Source organism: Columba livia, chromosome 2 (genome assembly GCF_036013475.1).
Source record: "Columba livia isolate bColLiv1 breed racing homer chromosome 2, bColLiv1.pat.W.v2, whole genome shotgun sequence".
Classification (NCBI taxonomy): Eukaryota; Metazoa; Chordata; class Aves; order Columbiformes; family Columbidae; genus Columba; species Columba livia.
Window position 1 is genome coordinate 11,967,119 of NC_088603.1, and position 21,169 is coordinate 11,988,287.

At 44.8% G+C, this 21,169-nt stretch overlaps 1 protein-coding gene across 3 annotated transcripts in view; it reads right to left on the reverse strand.

Moving 5' to 3' along the window:
* The window catches only part of DIP2C (disco interacting protein 2 homolog C), a 322,911-nt gene extending 303,783 nt beyond the window's left edge, over nucleotides 1-19,128 (reverse strand). The window contains exon 1 of one of the 3 annotated variants that reach the window (XM_065050486.1): nucleotides 18,681-19,128. In XM_065050486.1, the coding sequence (XP_064906558.1) occupies nucleotides 18,681-18,765 (85 nt within the window). In that variant the 5' untranslated portion in view covers nucleotides 18,766-19,128. The remainder of the gene's footprint in view (nucleotides 1-18,680) is intronic. The other 2 variants (XM_065050483.1, XM_065050485.1) reach the window with 2 other exon arrangements.
* Between the last annotated feature and the right edge of the window lie 2,041 nt (nucleotides 19,129-21,169).

The window sequence follows — 21,169 nt, forward strand, 5'->3', positions numbered from 1 at the left end:
CGACCCAATTCCAATATAAATTTATTTTATGTGAATGTCATACTACAATTTCCAGTGCAGTCAGTTTTTCACAGGACAGTCCACAATAAAATGCCCCATAGCCTTTTATAACAGACTGGAAAGAAAGATGTGAATACTTGCTCTTGGTTTTAAGTGATAGCACAGTGCTCTCACAGTAGCCATTTCATTTCTTAAAGTATAATGGAGTCCAGCTTCAACATACTATGTTATATCAACCCCAGGTTTGTCAATAATACATAACTTGATATCCAAAGCTAACACTTTTTTAAGAAGCCATATACAGTATTGCTTTCCTAAACATAAGAACCTTTTCTAAGACCTGACGATGAATCACCATTGCAGAAGTTCAAGCTGGAAACTAAGTACAGATTTTCCCCCATCACAGGAAAGGACGATCATCTGATAAGAACTGTAGTTCATCCACAGGACATTAGACGTGATTTAGGAAATACTGAGAGAACCTTTTCGTGTGTGTGATCAGAGAATTTATTCTGACCTGAAAGAAGAACTCAAACAAAACAGCTATCAACCCATGAATCCATGAAATAGCACAGAAAAAAGTAAAATGATCACTGCTCATATCTTGAGCTACATTATTTACATGCTGGAGCACTTATTGACATGTACTGGAGAGAGTGCAGAGGAGGCGACGAAGCTGGTAAGGGTCTGGAGCACAAGTGTGATGAGAAGCAGCTGAGGGAACTGGGGCTGTTCAGCCTGGAGAACAGGAGCTGAGGGGAGACGACCTGATCTCTGAACTACCTGAAAAGAGGTTGTAGCATGGAGGGGGTTGGTCTCTGCTCCCAAGTAACAAGTGATAGGACAAGAGGAAATGGCCTCAAGTTGCACCAGAGGAGGTTTAGATTGGCTATTAAGAAAAAATTCCTCACAGAAAGGGTTGTCAGGCATTGGAACAGGCTGCCCAGGGCAGCGGTGGAGTCACCATCCCTCGAGGGGTTTAAAAGGCGTTTAAACGAGGTTCTTAGGGACATGGTTTAGTGCCAGAGTTGGGTTACGGCTGGACTCCATGATCCTGAGGGTCTTTTCCAACTGAAATGATTCTATGATTCTGTGTTGGTTGGAAATACAACTTTAAGAGCACATGTTCATCTAGAGACATTTCAGGAGAACAGCAAATTAAGGTTCTGTCGATGCCGTCACTGCCTCCCATGGTGAAACCGCCACAGCTCTGCTGCCCGTTCTGCCCATGCCCAGGCTGTGAGAAGCAAACGCTGCTCCCGTCCCTGCCAGGGAGGTGTGAGCACGTTCTCAGCCACCAGCCCCAGGCCAGAGAAGGGCTCCTGTTCAGAGTTCAGAGCAGTTCACCTCTCCTGTGCTCACTTCTGCCTAACGCTGCTGAGAAGCCTTTGAGACAGCTTCGCATTTCAAAGCTCCTTCCCTTCCATCCAAAGACTTCCCGCATTTCTGTGTCCTCATCTGCCAAATTCATCTTCCCTCTCTCATTATTCTCCCAACCAATTACACAGGTCTGAATTTTCTCCAGTTTTGAATTTGGTTCAGTGGGAGCCAGAGCATTTTGTAACAAAATGCCCCTACAGAGATCACCAGATACTGCAATCGGAAAGGCGCAACATGTTAAAGTAAGCCTCAAGATATGTACAATAGAGTTTGACTTTATTCACTGTGTATTTTGAGGTACCAAGGGTCATTACGGTTAATTGTTTCAAGCCAAAAGACATTGTTGTAAATTCAGCAACAGCAGCGTGTAATTCATTTCATGTGACCAAGTAGAAACATACACATCACAAAACGCACTGGAATAAACGTATTTGTTAAGTCCCTTTCACAACAAAAGCATTGGTGACTCATTAGAAAGAGCGTGAGTCAGTATAAAAGCCGAAACACTACTGAGAAGCGATAAATAAATAGGATTAAATTTATCTTCTTGTACCAGACAGTTGAGACTGAACATCAAGAAGCCCCACGTACCCCGTCGGGATTTAGGAGGCCTCCTAGTGACAGTGATCTGTGCCTTGTCCTTCTTGACCTCAGCGGTCACTTAAGGAATCAGGAGCGTGGTGGGGAAGGGGTTTGCATGTCTGAGGCACAAAGCTGAGGAAAAACCCATGACTTGGAAGGGGGACACTCGCGCAGGCCCATCCCCGAGGGAGCAGCCGCTGCCCATGACGTGCCCTTCAGCGGGAAGATTTGTTCTTTCGAGGAGTCGGTGCGCGAGGTTGTTCCTTCCCCATCTTCCCTGCATGTATATTCCTTTCCACATTTAAATATGCCCACATACACACTCACACTGCATGTAAAAATAATGATGGCCGTGTACTGATTTTTACAATTTTAAAAGCTACTTCCTTAAATGTCACCAAAAATAAATCCTTGCCTCAAGAGATGTTTTCACAGCTAAATTCTTAGGTTCTTTAATGTGTCATATTTAGCCTTTAATGGAACACATGGTCCTTATCCAAATACAGTTTTATGCCTAAATTTTAGCTATTCCATCACAGCGACAGAGGAACCCACCCCATAGCAGTGGGTACAACCAAGAATTTTGTACCAGGCTTTGCAGACCATTCCTTTCACTGAACAAACAATCCAAAGTTCCTTTCATTACTTAGATCTTACAAAACACAGTAGAAGAGGACTAAACCACCATAATTGTGGGATATTACAAGAGGACCGAGCTCCTTGCAGCCACTACATCTTCATACAGCGTCATGAAGCAAAACAAGCTCAGTGAGAAAACAGAGACCCTTCAGACCAAGCTCAGGGGACGCCAGGTACACCAAGGAAAGCACAACGATGGGTGGGAAAAGGATGAAAATAAAAATGCAAAACAAGTCATAACTGTATTCTGCAATCCTGAACAGAATCTTTTATTTCACGTTTTGTTCACAGTAATACAAACCCCTAAAACTAAAACCTTTCTTCCTTGCTTCCTCACTCTTCCCGCCTTGCAGCGAAAGGTAGAAAAACAGTCTCAAAACATTTTCCAGAAAACGGGTACCCAGACATCCTTGTATTTAGGAGGAAAAGGCAATTGCTGTAATCCCTCATTTCCTCGCTGTCACTCAAAGGCATCAGGTATATTGAACACAAGGACCTGCCTTGGGCTTCTAAGGTGCGTGCGCTTGTGATGAAGGTGATGGGTGCACACAGGAGGCCCCTCTCCATCACACATGGCAAGCACATCAAATGTATCCTTCACCAAAACACTTATTATATTATGTTCTTCTGCTGATATGCACTATCTCATGGAAATAAAAGTGGATTTTCTCCTTGTTGCCTGGTTAGCCTGATCTTTGAAGGAGATTCTCAAATACCACAAGGCTTCACGCTTTCCCCTCCTGCACATCTGACAACTGTGGTTACCACTGTACACTGCAGCATGGGATTTTAACTTACTTACATCAACCTGATTTCAGGTCTTGGAATCCCATATTGCCATCCTGACACCTGCAACCACTATCTTTACCCTGAAGGCAACCGAAGATGCCTCTTCAGACAGAATGTGGGTGATACAATTCTGTGTCTGAGGCTGCAGGACAGAAGCGAGCTCAGTTTGAGGGCCTCCAAACTCATGCTCTGGAAATGAAGAAAGTCATCACCCAAAATCTTTTAAATCTATAAATTCAATAAATTACAGAGAAAGCATACAAAATAAGAACCAGATATGGGCAGTTCTGATGTTCTTCACCTAGAGAACTGACAATGTTAAATATATAGAGGAACATCATTTTTTTAAAAAAAAAATAGTTTTTAAGACCCCCTAACCTTCGACACAGTAATGCAAAAGAAAGACTGTCGATCCCTTGATTATCACTGACTCTCTTTTTTAAGTAAGCAATGAAGATGCCAAAGATTTGGTTTTTCCATGCTGGAGACAGATATGCTTGTTCCACATGTGACAATTTTGCTGAAGTTAAACTGGCAATGAGACTGAAGCACATGCTTAAAATGCTTTGCTGAATTGGGACCATACTCTGCATAACTTTCTCTTGCAAAAGCTATGTCCAGCTGCTCACTGAATAGTCAGGAGACGATGTGGATATGGAAGCTCTTCCATATTTAAAAGCTGTGTTCATACCCAAAAATGTACAGTCCAGATTATCTTTCTATAGAGAGAAAAAGAAAGCCTGGTGGCGGGGAAAGAATTAATAGCGTGAGGCCAAATATTCAACCAAGGACTAAAGCGATCAAACAGCTTTCATAAAGTCTTACTGTGGGTTGTTCCACAATGCCAGCGTTTCTGGTGACTGCTTTCTAACTCAGTCAGGAGGATTCATTACTGCATTTCTAACACAAAACTTTGGAAAAATATGCAGCATTTAAGTACATTATTACAGTCACATGCAACTCTCACAACAGTTTTCAATAAAAATAATAAAAGGTCTCATCAACATTCAAAATAGTTTCATATCTAAAATTGGTGTTAATAAGTAATCAACCAAACTGATTTTCAAAGCCATCTAGTTCTATCCATTTCCCTGCTCCTGACAGAACAAAGGAATTATTTTTCCACAGACATAAATAGGCATATACTTCTACCATACAGAAAAAACACCAGGAATTGTTTAATTGACAGTCATATACCTGAGTGATGATCATAATGACAGTACTAAAATCATCACAGGCAACCTTACCCACGCTTGAATTCTAGATCAATTACATAAGATGTAAATTCACTGCCATTATCAAGTTTTGCATACAAAAACCAGTAACATCATTTTAAGTGAAACAGTTTCAAAATCAAATATCTGTTTAATGCTTTGTGCTTCACCTTCCACGTTGCATATTTTTGTTGACTATCACTTGTGCACACGGCATAATTACAACTGAAATTTCACAACCTGGTGTTGCAGAAGACCTCAGCTGGCGAGCCACTAGTAGTAGATATGAACATCCTACAGGGGAGACTGAGCACATCATTCCAAGAACCACGGACAGTGTGAAATCCATGAGAAATGCACTGGGAAGAGCAAAATTACTGCTCAGTGAAAGGGTGGAAATTTTAGGGTGTATCACAGAATGGCTGAGGCTGGAAGGAGCCTCTGGAGCACATCAGACAGCTTCTGGATGTCATCAAGGACAAGGAGTCCACAAACTCCCTGGGCAAAAAGTTTTTCCTTATATTCAGGCAGTGTAGTTATATAAAATACTTTATTCAGCAGCAAAACTGGATTAAGATGTTTCCATACACACAGTCCTTCCCAGCGCATCCATCTTTTCCTCATCCATGCTGTTCAGGCCCCAGTTCTCAGTAGGGTGCAGCTATTGACAAAGCTGCACTATGCAGCAAATTGACAAATTGATCCAACTTTCAAAAGCTACAAAAAGACATTTCCTAAGGGAAGGAAAAAAAAAAAACAAACACCTCAAGATTTTCTTCCTCTTCTCGTTTCTTTTGGGGTTTTTTTTGTTTTTAATCAAGCATCAATGGAATGATGATCAATCTGCAAACAGCAGCAGGGACACTGGATGGGACTACCAAAAGCCAGCTGCACCCCACATCCTGCAGCACCCTCAGTGCTGGTGTTACAAGCTGGGAGTTGTTTTTTGTAGGTACTCAAATTAAGCCCAAAGTCTAAACTGAGCAAAACACTTGCACTGTGCAGAGGTGCAGGATATACCAACCATGCAGCCCCCCAACTTTCCACCTGAATATAGGCCAGGCCTGAAAATTCACGCACGTAACCTGACTCAGCCTCAGCTGGCGCTGAACCCGACACAGCCGCCAAGTTAATACGAGCCAAGAAGGCGGCCCCTGATTTGTTTCTTCTTTTCCATACACAAGTGTGAAAGGAGACACAGTTCAGTATTTCAGGGATGTTTTATAGCCATCCTGCGTGCTGCACATTGTGCTAAATGACAGCGCCGGGGAGGGGCAGGAATCTTTATATAGAACCGCGAGCAGTAACTCAGCCCCTGCCCATCACGTGAATGCAGCCCTGCTGAACACAAACTGCATCTCTCTCTGGTATCGGGCACCGAGGCACAAAAGGCTCCACTTCGGATTTAAAAGACTTAAACTGACAAATGATGTTGTTTTTCTTCACTCAGCACGTCCCACTGCTTGTGTAACAGGTGGACTCATACATATGCAAAGATGATTCGAAGATACGGTTTCTAATCAGTGCTTTATGCCTGAACAATTTAAATGGCTTTCATCATGTAGACAGCATTGCCAGCTCCTTGCAAGTAGTCCCTTTACAATTTGAGGTTCCATAAGCAGTATTATTGTTTAGTGTGGGTTTCACATGAATTAAAAAAAAAAAAAAAAAGAAGCCACACCGAATTATTAAGAGAGATGCATTTTTAGATGGAAAATAAATGTCACGACTTATCTCCTGATGATATTTCAAGAAATTCAAGGTGCACATTTCTCCATAAATGCCTCACACTGTAGAGAATATCCTACTCGAGCTCTAACCAAACATGATAAAGTAGAAGTAAACAGCAATAACCAAAAAAGCAAACATCAAGCACAATTAGCAGAACGCACAGACCCCAGCTAGTGCCCCTACAGTCTTTGACTTCCAGTAGTAAACAAGTTAGTTGCCCCAAGACAATAATTTTAAATCAACTTGAGAATAAAATATTTCAATTTTCAGCAGGTCGGTCCTGACATGTCTCATGAGCACATCTCTGCCACATCGGAATGGTGGCACCAACCATGTGTTACCATTCACAAAGGACCAGAAACACTGCAGAGCTTCTGTGGTCACTAGTTGCTTCCAGCAAACTGGTAACCACTTCTCTGTATGGACTGGTTTCCCAGTCCTCAGTGGGGTCCTTATCTTGCCATGGGGAGTACATCTTGGCCTGTTCACCTATGTAAAGTCCCTGTTTGAAATGTGCCAGCAGTGACTAGACACAAAGAGAAGAAAAGGTATCTTGTTTCTTTCTACCATACACCCTGGCATGGATCCTTAAATATCACAGATTGCTTCTGACTATCCAGACACAGCTTCAAGTGGAAGTACACCCAGTAGTGCAGTCCTGATGCCAACATAGTTTTTGCCATTTATTTTTAGGTGGACTGGACTTCATTCTGAGTGAAAGGATAAATACAAGAAAATATTTTGGCAAAACTTACACTCCTTCCTTATTGAAGCCCCCTGGAACTGAAGCTTTAGCTTTCATATTGAGAGTACTCCCTTACTTCTATTTTGGGGAGACTTCAGTCACCCCCTTGATTCCAATTCCTATAGAATTTGGCTGTAATTCGTCTGTACACTCGAAGGAGCCCAGCTCTGGGAGGTGAGGCTGCTTTACCATCCTCACTGGGCTCAGGGGAGGATGCAGAAACCAAAGAGGGGATGACCCAGCCCATGACAAGTCAGACAGTATCTCCAAAAAGAGCCTGGAGAAAAACGGATGCCATAGTATTACAGAAGGATACGGTTACTCAGATGCTTATTCTCTCCCTCTTAACCCTAACATATCCATGCAAGCAATTTTTGATGAAGCAACACGCATAACATGTTTTATAATTACTTAAATAAGACATTTCAGTGGCATTTATCAGACACCATTTTCCAACTTTTACTTTTCACAAGGCCCCTACTAGCAAAACAACCTTTTATCTAGGTAGAAGTCAGGGGAGACACTTCTTTGGGCACGAATTAGAGCAGATTTCTGACAGAAGTAGAAAAACTGAAGAGCTGGATTCTTTCTTCCCAGTTTCAGTCTAACACAGTCCTAGATACTCAATTTGCTTCAGTCCTAAAAAAGTAGAGAGGAACAAGTTGGCAGATGAGGTCTGGAGTTATTTCTGGCATATCCTGAAGCAGAATGGCTCATAAAGGAAGTTAAATCTGAAACTATATGTATTTTTTACCAGAAGTAACCAATTATGATCATGATCAGCAAAAGCACATCTGAAGCAACACACATACAAATTTGACATTTTGAATGATGTGCAACAGACCTAACACTGCAGGTAGTATTTTCCTGTCAAAATAGACAGAAAAGCATTCAGTGGGTCAGCCAAAATCAGACCATGACCTAGGAACGACAAACAGCATTATACAATAAGAGGACTTCAGACTGAAATTCCAGAAGCTTCAGAGATACTATGGTCTTTGCATGACCTTCAGGACAGAAAAAAGCCCAGCATATTTCTTGAATAGTACAAAGAGCTGGCGCATGAACCAGCCTAGATTCCTCCCAGAATGACAGAGATAAGAAAGAGCCCAGGCTTCCTATACATATTGTGTACTATGGGGGGAAAACTGCTATGGACATGGTTACCAGAAGTTACCAGATGTGTAAAAGGTCCAGCAGTTAAAGATGAAATTGAACATCACTGTGCCTATTTCTGGCTCAAGGCATCCCACACGCAGCTTTTTCACTCACTTTTCCGTAAGATGACCCAGTCACCCTGCTGGGCCGCATGGCGTCCTTGGTGGGACAGAGCAGAGGCCGCAGGCTGACCTTCAGAGCTGATGAAGAAATACCAGACTAGCCAGAAGCCCTAAGTCTTCCTCAGAAGTACCATCAGCAGACAATACCAGTTAAGCATCATTGTGCTCAAGAAGGAAAGGTGTCTGGGCTAAGCAAACAGAAATACCTTCAGCCTCTGCAGACAAAGATGTTCTCCCTGCATGCCACGGTGCTCCTGAAGTCATCGCCTCTGGAGGTCAAAGATAGCAGCCTGTGAAACTCTCAATAAACCACACGGTTTCCACAGGCTTTCTGATGGCAACACAAAGGCACAGACACACACATCTAGTCCTCCCATACTCTTCACCTATCACCACGACACAAAGAGCAAATCCAAGTACCATGACTGGCCAGGGAGGCAAAAGCAAAGCAACCAGAGCCAAGAGCAGCCATCCTGACAAAACCTTCCCGTGACAACTGGGTTTGCCCTCAACGTAGGCAAAGGCATTTCATTAGCTGCAACTTAGTATGCTGGAAAACATGGGTTCAAATACATTAAAATCACATATGGAATTACAAATAATAATTAAAAAAAAAAAAAAACACTAAAGGGGAGGGAAAGAATCAATATTCACAGATTTGTTAACTAATAATATACACCACAATACCTATCCTATCTACTGTATGAAAGACTAAAAGGAAATATACAACTAAAGCAGGAAAATAAAACAGTAGCTGGTCTTACTGCGACTTTTTTTGTTGTTGTGTACAGGCCTCACCTCCCCAAAGTATCAGGGAACAGAATGCAAGGAGGATTAACTTCCAGAAGAAGTGGGTGCTTTCTTTTTCTTTATCCAAATGATCAAAAGGGACAATATGTGAAGGCCAATGATCAAGCTATCCGTAATAAATTCTAAGAGAGCCTTTTAAAATGTTATTTTTCTGCCACTTTATGCTCATTCAGAAGCCCCAGAGCTACAGGTAAATATATGAGTAGTCAGTATTTAAACAAGCATTATCAGAGCGGCTGCATCTGATATCCCCTCAAACCGAAATGTATGCACATCCTTACAGTGTTCAATATTGATTTAAGATAAATCACTACTACAAGTAAATGTCAAGTCATCACTAGTAAACTACTGAAAACATACTAAACGTGAAATTCTCAACTGTTGTAGCGGTTTCTGAAGTTACCAGGAAAAGACCATAGTACTGGACTAAAACATTTATAAAATGTCACTACAAAAGTACTTATCATACTTAAACTGGTATATTTCTAGTCCAGGGTGGATTCAGTGGTTTACATATCTATCTAAATACACAAACTTCTTACATTCAGTAGTTTTTAGAAAGAAGCCTTCTATCAAGTCTACTAGCAGGTAGATATTTTTCAGAAAACTGTTGAGACTTCTTTGGCATGCAAGTGTTTCAGTGTTTTTTTTTTAGTCTTATTAATATTTTCTGTCTTATCTCCAATCTGAATTTGTCTAATCTCCATTCCTAGGAGTTGGATCTTCTCGTGTTTTTGACTGCTAACACCGCACTAACTTTGCACTGTACGTATTCCTCCCTTCCCCAACACAACCTTTGCCAAATAATCAAAATAAATTCCCCATCTTTCTCCCGGTTAACAACGCTTATTAGGACTGCTTTTATCCCCAATGTCCATGTCTTTGTTCTTGGTCACTCTTAAAGATCTATTCCAAACTGTTGTGTCAAGTTCTCCCGAATGAAATGTATACTTGTATGACTGAAGTCAGAGTTTGTAAGGGACACAGATAAAACCTTGTCACTGGAATGTGTCAAATGCATTAGCTACATAAAGTCCATAAACATAAAATGCAAGACTCTTTTTTCACCGTTATAAAAAAACCCATGAAATTTAATTCCTGCTAGTCCCGCCGTTGTTGCTCAAGGCAACAAACCAACTTTCTCCTTTACAACATGGAGCTGATGAGATGTAGAGATAAAAGTATTGCCAATCATTTTTTGCCTTCTTAAAAATAAAAATTAGAGTCCAATAGTATTTTTTATTTTTTTCCTAAAAAATGTTAACCCCTCACTTCACAACACTTAGAAAAACTTACACCATCTTCTAAACAATGTATTAATTATTTTTAGACTAAAATATATGGCAAATGAAATTGGGCTCTTCCAGGGAATGCAGCAGAGGGGTTTGTCCTTGTCATCATTCAGTAAAGAGTAGGGATGTTTCTGCATTTTGCTGTTTCTCTAGATAATTGTTGCTTGTTCATTCTCAGGCATCTGTCAAAGAAGTCTAGCATTTAAAACACAATTTCCATTTTGAGATTCTTTACCAAAGTTGAACTGTCCACATGCCACCACAATGCCATCATTTTATTTGTTCAGGCATTCAACACAAGTATTATCCCATTATTTGAATAACATTTCTTTCAACAACAGACGCACAGCACGCAAAACACTACATTTTGCTCATTCTCCTCACAATTATAACAATTAAAAATATGAGTAAAGATGACCAAGGGTATCCTCTTGGTGAAGTTTCATCATTTGCTATGACCTTGAGACATATAGCTGAATGAGCCTGTAGTTATGCAGTATATGTATTTCGGAAGGAAACTGTACCATTTCAGAACTGTTCCGTAATAAGATACCAGAATCCCAAAGACATATTTGGTCTATTTTCTCATTAAATGGTAATAGATGCAATAGCCCTGTAATCATCCTGCTAATACTCCGTAACTCTATCTGGAGGGGCCACACAGAGGGGACAGTCCAGGCCTCTTTCTATGAAGAGATTGTTGCCAGGATCTTTGCCAGGCTGTTTATGGACATGTGGACATCTCCACATTAGGAAAAAGAATGTCAGCATGATTCATTTGGGTCCCTAAGTCCACAAAACGTCTCTGAACTTTTGCTAGCCCAGACAGACTTTCAACCACCAGCAAAAAGGCAGGCTCCATGACTGACACTCCAGTATTTGTCACAGGGTTCATTAAGGAACACTTCCCTGGCTTCTGAACAGCTCCTACCAGACCAGACTTAGAAGATCTTGATTTGATATTTTAATCTTACATACAGAGTAAGCCAAGATTCAAATGAAGAAATCACAGATGTCATAGCATGGAGGTATGATTTCTGGATCCAGAGAGAAACGGGACCAAACAGAGGTCCTCACATCCATTTTTACTTCAATGTAAACAGATAAGATTGAAGAAACCCTTCTTCCCCTCAACTGTCACAACTGCAGACCCAGCCATACGTGTAAAAGCAAACACCACCTCAAGCATCCCAAAAGATGGCCTATTGATGGTCCAATTCAGTCTTAGGAAATCAAACAGTCCCTTCAAAAGTCATAGGAAACACCTTTCCTTCCAGGTTATCAAGATACTTCATAAGAGTTCTTTCTTTCTCTAGTCATCCAACCATTCCACATGATACTCTTAAAAAGAGGTTGTTGAGAACAGACATTGTATGCTTTTCAACGTTAATTTCTGCTATAAAATAATGTGACAATTACCTACACCGCAGCACTTAATGCTGCTCAAAGCACTGCACGTTATATGTCAAATAGGCTGTATGTCCATCACACTGCCAAGGACCAGCAATCGATTGTGTTTGGGACTCCGAGAAGCACCATGGCACAGCTTGGTCCATGCTTCAAGAGCCACCACAGGCTGATAGGACTCCACACGACCTGAGGGCAGGAGCCTCCTCTTCTGCAGCCAGAGACTCCAGCCAAAGCCATGGACGTGGTCTCCCCAGCATCTATCTCAAGCTGAACTGCTTTGACTATTCCTATTCCTACATTCGCTTCTTTATCGCAGGAGATCATGATGTCCCCATCAAGTTTCATACATGTTTTAAAGTTATACTTAATCCTAGCAATAAATACTACTGGAGCTAGCAAATCAGAAGCCCTAGCTAATGTTACTGAAATAAAAACCACCCCACAACTGTTTGATTTACACAGGCCCAAAGGAGAGAATCGGGGTGCTGCTGAGCATCAGGAAAGGCTCCGAAGCAGCAGTTGCACCCAGAGCCCGCGGAGGGGCGGCTGCCTGCACCGAGATTCCCCAGAAGAAAGGGGAAAAAAAGGAGGCGGAGGAGGAGAGACGGCATAATGGGATCATCAGGAGTTTGGCAAAAACGAAGCTCACCCACCGGGAAGGTAGAGGAATATACATGCATAATTTTACAGGGATTAAGAGTTTGTGTCAAATCTGTGATGTGCTGTGGTGAATTCTTATACCGCAGTGAGTCATCTTGTCTGACAGTTGCCGGGGAATTAAAGCAGTTATTTTTAAAAAATTATATGTCCTGCTTGACACGTTATACAAATAGCCTCTTAAAAAATTAAAATGCAGTCAATGCATTTTTAAGTACAGAAGAGCTATGGTACATTTAGGATTCTCTGTACCACACCACAAACATCCATTCTGAGCTATGAAAACCTAAAGGAGTCTATTGATGTCCCTTCAGAGGAACACTGATCTTTCTACTGCTCCCAATCCAAATCGTGCATCAAAAATTAGTTTCTTGTATCTGCCTTTTACACGGCACAAAAATATTTTTCCCTGAGAAAAATTAAACACAAAGGAAAGAGGTGTGCTAAATCTGAATCCTTTCAATACCAAAGGATATCGGGTTTGCTAGAATAAAGACTATTTGGATGAAAACAACACTCTCCTTACAATGACCAAGGTCAATACCGTTCAGGAGCGAAGCAGCAGGTTGAGTCCCAGCCACAGGTGCGTTGGTTTGGCAGGGGAAGCGTCTGCTCCCCGCGCTGTGCAGCTGGATCACCCAGACGTGCCCTGAAGCTGCGAAGAGCAGCTCCGCACAACCCGCCTCCCCATTACAAACACATTGCTTACCGCCTGTTTTACCTATAAAACTGACACCCCACCGGCAATTTTCACAAGTCCTTGGGAGAAGTTTTTTGAGGATATCTGTTGTGTAATGCAGCACAGATCATCTGAATCATCTATCAAGTGTAACCCCTGGGCATCCACGCTGCTCAACGTCAGCTGGCAATAAAGGTGTATTTACATGATGCCTTTGGGACAGCTGTTCCGGGAACATCCTGGAGATTTGCATAGTCTATTTTACAAGGCATTAAAAAAGCACTTCAGCTGAATGAGTGGCAGAGAATCCTTTTGACACATCACCACTCATGAAAAGCCGTCAAGTCCAAACAGCACAGTAAAGTGGATAGGCATTAAAAAACAAAAAGGAGATTACTTCAAAGTCCAGTGCCTTAAAATGCAAATGGGTATTATTCGAGTGAATTTAACCTGTTTTAAAATAATCATGTTACTGTCCCTCTTCAACTTGAGAACCATCCAAGAAACAAACAGTTGATGAGAGGAGCTTAAAAAGAAAGAAAAGTTTCTATTACCAGCGCTCTTGACTTCATCGTAATTCCCATAGTATTTGGTATATTTTCTTAAAGCCTTAGATCTTGTACGCAGCTTACACGAAAATTTCAGCTTTATGTATTTTGAGCAAATCAGTCCTCTCTGAGCCAGAAAAAAAGAGCTAAAACCATGAGCCAACTGCACCCTTATGGCTCAAAAAACAACACAAAGTAAATGTGAGTATTGAATTTCTTAGTTCACTTCTCACCTAAACTCAGAGTGTTAACACTTTGTCATCGCACAGGTGATACCCACTTGCTAAGCAGTGCACTATCTCTCAAGGAGTGAATTAAAAGGATGACTTTGCATCCCAAATCACAGAGGTGTGGTAGTTATTGAAATTTTCACACTTTGAAGCCTCTCCACAGGTGAAGAGTCAGCTGGAAAATGTTATGGAGAAATAATAACTAGAGGAGCTAACTACAGTTCTCTGGCCCCAACCCTGTGACTACATGCAGACAACGAAAGACAGAACTTATACCAAATAAAATAATAAATCTGGCCAGAAAATGACCCAATCAACCCAAACAATATTACCAAATATAATCAAGCTAGTCAACACAACGAAAGCTGAGGATAAGATTAATTAGCTGAGTGCATGTCCAGTACCTTTGGGAATAAACCCTCAGTCATTAAAGATCTGATGACACTTTTTTGGAAGTGCTCTTTGGATAAAAGTTCAGACTTCAAAAAAAACAAAGCCTGCTATGCCTTGTACATTTAAAATGGAAGAGGACTGGAAGTATAGTATGGAATATAAGAATAGTTTGCGAACAGGATGGTTTTCACATTTTCCATGTGGCGTCTGTGGTTCTTTAAGTGTTTCTGCTATGTTATCTGACACTCGGATAAAATACTGGAAGAACTACAGAGCATCTTTTCCCAATTAATTTTGGTTCAGGAAGTAATTGGAAGAGCAATATAACCTTGTACACCCTTAAATTGAGGGGAAAATGAGAAAAGTATTTGTGGGCTTTTTATTTAAATTCTGAAGTGCTTTTAAGAATGGAGGGGTTGTAGAATTACAATTTTTTAAATAAGACAGTACATTTCAGGACTCTTGGTTTTATTAAATCAGTTCTTCAGTTAACAACCCCCAAGCTATTCTAAAAAACAAGATGATTCATCTATTTCCACCCAGTACAATTTTATATATCGTTAGAAAACTAAAGCCTCGTAAAATTCTAAGCGGCCCTAAAGAACAACTACTGCAGAGTGACATGTTGATTGCATCAGCCTAGAAGGGCTACAGTTCTGAGCAACACAAGCTTTAGTACACTCAGTGGAAACTACTACAGAGCGTCAAAAGAACGCGTATGTAACGTGCCAGCATCAGGCACATTCACTCGAACACAGCAAAACAAACGTCTTCAAAATATCAGGTGGGACAAGGATGATTCCACAACTTTTAATACTCATTTAAACCAATGATGTGCCTCTGTGTTCTGAGAAACACAGAAGTATTTTCCCCCTCCCAAAATGAAGTGAAAAGACCATAAAGAAGCACGGTGTTGATGCCTTAAGCTGAATATGATGTGATGTGCCAACACACGAGGGTGACAGTCATTCCCAGCACCCCCAGGGCCAGGCCACCTCCCTCGCTCACCGCACGGCAGGAGTGGAGCTGCTGAGTAGTTCTGACTCTGATCCACACCTTCTACACCTTAACAGTGAAACTAACAAAAATGGTTATCCTAATTTGCATCCATAGTACCTTTTAAATAGCTATGTTTAAAACAAAAAAGCCCATTCAGACCACAACAAAGCGGAGGTAGAAGGCATGTGGCTCACCCGCAAAAACCAAGGGGTTAGGATTGCCACAATCTTAGCAGAATATCAAAAAAACACCTTCCCAACACACCGCTCCTCCCTCTCAAACAACGAGCAGTGCAGAACTGCCCAAACGCTCATGCACGAAAAGGCACTTTGCCCTATCGCCTAAAAAGCACATGCGACTCATTCAGCAGCCACCTCCTGAGGTTCTCCTGCCAGCATCCCCGCTGCGAGAGAGGCTGTGCCCGGTGCGCAGCTCGACAGGGAACGCGGAATTTGGCTACAAGGGGGGCAAAAACACCACAGCCAAACTTAAACACATGATGACTACCAGTGCAGGCTGTAATTATAACATCTGCACAGTGCCCGCTGTGCTGGTGACACAGTGCGAGCTGTCTGGTCACGCAGACACCAGCTATTTCACGTTAGGCTTTCAGACGCAGTGCATGGGTAGGACCCGCGCTATCATCTCACAGGACACTTCCAAGAGGAAGGAGACAGCTCTAGCCCACAGCCAAGAGGCGATCTTGGAACAATCCTGCTGGCACTCCCCTCTTTTCCACAAAGCAGCAGCAGCTTTCTTTCAGAAGCTGTTCCTAAAGCTGCGCTGTCTGTAACAGGTTTTGGCACTGGAGAACCGGGTTGCTTGGCTACAAGTGGCATCTGTAAGACCCACAGCATTCAGCATCACCAGAACTGAAAAACTCTGGCTCACAAACAATACAACAAACCGATTCAGGCATCCAGCATTTGAAAAACATTTTCCTAGCAAGTCTGACTCGGGAAAGCGCTTTAAGAAGGGGCACAATTTACAGCAGTCACCCAGCTCCCAACATTATCAATGAGACCCAAAGGCATGTTTAAACATGCAGCCGCCTGCCTGTTGCCTTCAACAGTTTCCTGCTTCACGAAGGCAGCAGAGACACCCCAACACGTCATGAGCATAACACGTGTTAAAACCTCAGTCTTATGAACTTTTATGTACATGAATGGGTGTATCTCAGTGAACATACTCCACTGAACCCAGAGGACTGGCTCATTAAGGTCAAGTTAAGCACATATGCAAGGTGCTGCAAGTTCAGGGTGAAAGACACACAAAGCTGCCTTGAAAACCATTTAACTTCGAGTTCGCACAGCCAGAGTATGACCAGCCTTCTACAGCACAACAAAGCCGTAACAATTACCGATCCCACTATCTGTAAGGATTAGTTTAGGGAACACGCCAGTAATTGCAACATGGGTGCCTAAAGGCAGCAGCTTGAAGCAGTGAACGATTTCATTTTCTCAGGCACTGAGCACTGTAATGTTCTTAACTAAGAGCACATCAAGAGCAGCTTGGGGGAAGACTCTGAAACCAGGCTGCTGACCCTTTCTCCACCCACACCCCAATTCCAACTGATTTTCAATCAGGCTGCCACAGTCAGAAAACATGAGCCATCTCATTTTCTGGGTGTAACTTCAGGGGCACAGAAGGAAAAATGTTGTCAAAGGGCTAAATTCATTCCAGCTCTAGCTGCAGGGCAGTCACAGCAGTGCAGATACAGATGCCCAACTGCAAACCACGTCCCACTTCCTCAAAGCCTTCTTGGACCACGCTCGCAGCAACAGCAACTGCACCGTAAAGCTATATTACAACTTCAGTGCACCGAATTAGCCTATTTCTTACTGAAGGTCTATGGCAGTTTGATGTCGGTCTTCTGGAAGCATTTACCAACAGCTGTTTTAATTAGCACCTTGTTAGTGTGTAGACACACCAAGAAGCATTTTCTGCACAAAGCGAGAAGATCACGTATACTATGATATAAACAGTCCTTCCTCCCACCCTCACTACCACAGATAAGGGCCAATGGACGGGCAGTGCATCACAGAAGGCAATATTGTATTTAACTCCTCTTATTTTGGGTTTTCAGGGCACTCTCATGGAGGGGGAGGCACAGAAATGAGCACCACAAGCAATCCCAGTAGCTCATTCTCCTCTTCACCCTCAAAGCGTTAAAAGGAAAATACAATGTCAACATCAGCTCCTCCCTGCTGATGAAACTGGCTCGAGCGCATTTTACTTTCTGGCTTGGAGCCCTTACAAACCGTTACAAAAAGACAGAAAGACAGACAGCCAGCTCAATGTATTGACCACTTCCAATAACTAATTTGGGACATGCTGGGTCATTTGCCCCTTCTGTTCAGTGCTGTGGCCTCTTGGTGGTGAATGAAACCGAATATTTGTCTTTTTCTATTTAAAAATAAGGAGGGCAGCTAACAGCAATTTGCATTTCAGGAAAGAGCCAAGCCTGGCATCAGTACATACAAATACTCCCTGCTCTCTTCCTCTGGGAGGAACAAATTACATCTGATCCACTAAAATCGCCTCCAAGGCGATGGCACTCCGGGCGCCCGATCCCCATCAGCAGGGATCCTGACAGGCGCCGATCGCGCCGTGTTCCCCGGTCCTTCCCGGAGCTGCAGCCCGGCTGGGAGCGGCGGGCGGGCCGGGGCTCCTGCGCATCCCCCGGCCACGGCAGCGGCGACATGCGGGCTGCACGGGAGCAACCAACCACGCCGAGAAAACCACCACAAGCTTTCAATTATACACATTACAAAAATAAAATAAATAAATCCCGCAATTAAAAAAAAAAAAAAAATCGTTTCCTCCAAGCGACCTCGCTAGCATTGTCCAAAACGACCTTATCATGGGGTATTCTGTTGCAACCGACAGACACGCTGCGCGGACTCCGTGGCGAGCCCCTCGATCCAGCCCAAGAGCAGCATTTCTGCGGGCAGGTACCCGGCGGATCTCCGCGAAGCTGCATTTTCTTGGCAGGGCAGGGGCCCCTCCGAGCCAGCCCCACGGATTTTTCCACCTCCCCGCACTCCAGCCCCGCTGCCAGAGCCCCCCTCCCGCCCCCGCCAGCGGGGAATTCACAGGTAGAACAAAACATCCGCGCCGGTATCCTCCGCCAGCCCGCCGGCGGCAGCGGGGGGGACCGTCAGGGGAGCCCGCGGCCGCCATGGGGCCGGGGCGAGCAGCGCGGCCCCCAGCAGGGCCGCAGGGTGTACGGGGAGCGGCCCGGGGGCACCGCGCCGCACGGCCGCGCCAACCGCCGCCCGCCCCGCCCGCCGCCCCGTTACCTTCGGAGAGCTCCAGCTCCAGCTCGGCCAGCCGGGCCCGCACCTCCAGCGGCAGGGACACGCTCTCCAGGCTGCGGTCCGCCATGCTCGCGCGGCGGGGACGGGCGCTCCGCTCCTCTGGCTGCCCCGCGCTCCCCCTTTGTCCGCGGCTGAGCGGGGAGAGCGAAGGCGGCGGGGCCGCGGCGGGTGGCTGAGTCCTCCCCGCGGTCTCCGCCGGGCATGCAGGGGGGAGGCGGGCGGGCGGTCCGCGCGGGGGGACGGGGCGCGGAGGGAGGGAATGCGGAGGTTTCTCCTCTCCTCCCCTCTCCTCCTCCTTCGCCGCCTCCTTCAGCGGGGCCCCGCCATGGCTGCTCCCGCCGCCGCCGCCCGCCCGCGATCGCTCCGCATCGGCTCCCCGCCGCGCCCGGCCCGGCCCAGCCCAACCCCCCCGCCGCCCCGCACCGCGGCGGCGGCTCCCGCCTCTCCCCTCCTCGCCGCGCCCCGGCCCCGGCCCGCTCCTCCCCGCCCGGCTCGGGCTGGCGGCGGCGCCCGGCGCTGCGGTGCCGCTGCCGCGACTGCTGCTGGCGGCACCGCGCTGTCACCGGCACGTGACCGCGCCGCGCCCCCGCCGCCGGCCCCCAGGGGGCGCCCCAGCGGCGCTCCGCGGCCGCGCAATGGGCCGCGCCGCCCCGGGGCCGCGGCCGCTGCCCGCCCGCCCCGGGGCCGGGTGGCGGTGCCCCGCGCTTCGCACGTGTGCGGTGGCTGCGGGCGAGGCCGGTGAAGCGTTCTGTCATTTATTCATCCCAGCAGCGCTCCCTGGAAGTAGATCTGCGGGTCCCCGTTTTACCGAGAAGGGCGGGGAAGGAGCGACGTGCTCAAGGCCTGCAGTCGTTCTACACCAGAAAGACAACAGCTGCGACGCCCTGCACCGCGTTTGCCTTCCCCACCTGCTTCCACCACTGCCAGCGTATCCCTATTTGCACCTATATGCTCTGCATTCAGCCAGTGGTGGACTCGATATGTTAACAGCTGAACTCGATGGTCTTAAGGGTCTTTTCCAACGTAAATTTTCTCTTCTCTTCTCTTCTCTTCTCTTCCCTTCCCTTCCCTTCCCTTCCCTTCCCTTCCCTTCCCTTCCCTTCCCTTCCCTTCCCTTCCCTTCCCTTCCCTTCCCTTCCCTTCCCTTCCCTTCCCTTCCCTTCCCTTCCCCTCTGTTCCAAACAAGCCATGGCAATTCTGACCCACATTTCCGTGGAAGAGTAGCATAATCTTGATATAATAAAAAAGAGCTGAGTTGACAATATGTTGTGTCAATGCTCAGCACTGACACTGAGCCTGTATCTGGAGAACATGGTAAAAAGGACTGACCCACCAGGACTCTAAATTGCACTGCTCCAGGGGAAGAAGGGATTGTTTTGAAAACATTTAATGGAACTCCCTTTCAGATCAACAAATAAATTTTGCAAGGAGCATCTTCCCCTCTCTCTTTTTTTTATATTTTCTTCCTTTTTTTTTTTTTTTTTTTTTGTTTGGTTTGCTTTGGGTTTTGGTGTCATTGTTTTAAAATAACTCACAAGAAGGAAGGAGCAAGATACAACAGCACCCATCATTTCAAAAATCCTTGGGAGTCCCAATGGCAGAACAGGTCTTAGTAGGACACAACATTAGCAGGAAAAAAAAAAGGTGTAATCATCCCCAGGCCAAACTTGGCTTACTGGCTTACCGTTTCAGCCACTGGAAGGAAAGCAAGGTTGTAGGAGTTTCTTCAAAAGATTAAGCTTAGGCTGTGACTATACTAAACAATGTGATTTTTTAATACGTCATGGAACAAAAATAAATTACATCATGTCCCCAGCTGTGCTGAACTGGCATCAACACTGGAGCGATCCCTGCAGCGTGTGCAGGGCTGGTGGTTTCTCCTGTTTTCGCAGGTTACCAGCCCCAGACACGGGAGAGCTGTTTACACGCCGAGCGCGGCCAACGCCAGCACCGCTCCAGCCAGACCAGCGGCAGAACTGGTTGGGACACTTGGGCGAGGTTGCCTGCCATAAACAAGCCTTGAACACACAAAGTCCCTTAGTTTTACGGTGCTGCTATTTGTTTTATTGTCATATCTGTTGATTTCTAGTAACCGCTCCTGGGCTGCTCTGCAATACGTCGCAAGATGAGAGCCATCTGGTTCGCCTCCTTTCGCACGGCTGTGACTTTTTGGGCTACACACACACCATTTAGGGCTACACAAACACCTCGCCTGGCACTGTGCTGCCCAGCAGTAAGATTTTTACCTTTCATTGAGCACTGCCTGTTTAAACACAAGCATTCAAAAAAATTATCCAGGTCTTTCTTGTTCAATACATCAAGACCTAAACAATGAAAAGCAATTAAATCCAAATAGGCTTCAGGGTCCCTACCTGAGAATCTGCGTTTTGTTTGTTGTTTTATGCAGGATGAAATAGCTGAAAGTATCAGCCTTCTGCAGGAGCAGCGTTTTTGAGAATGATGGAGGCGCC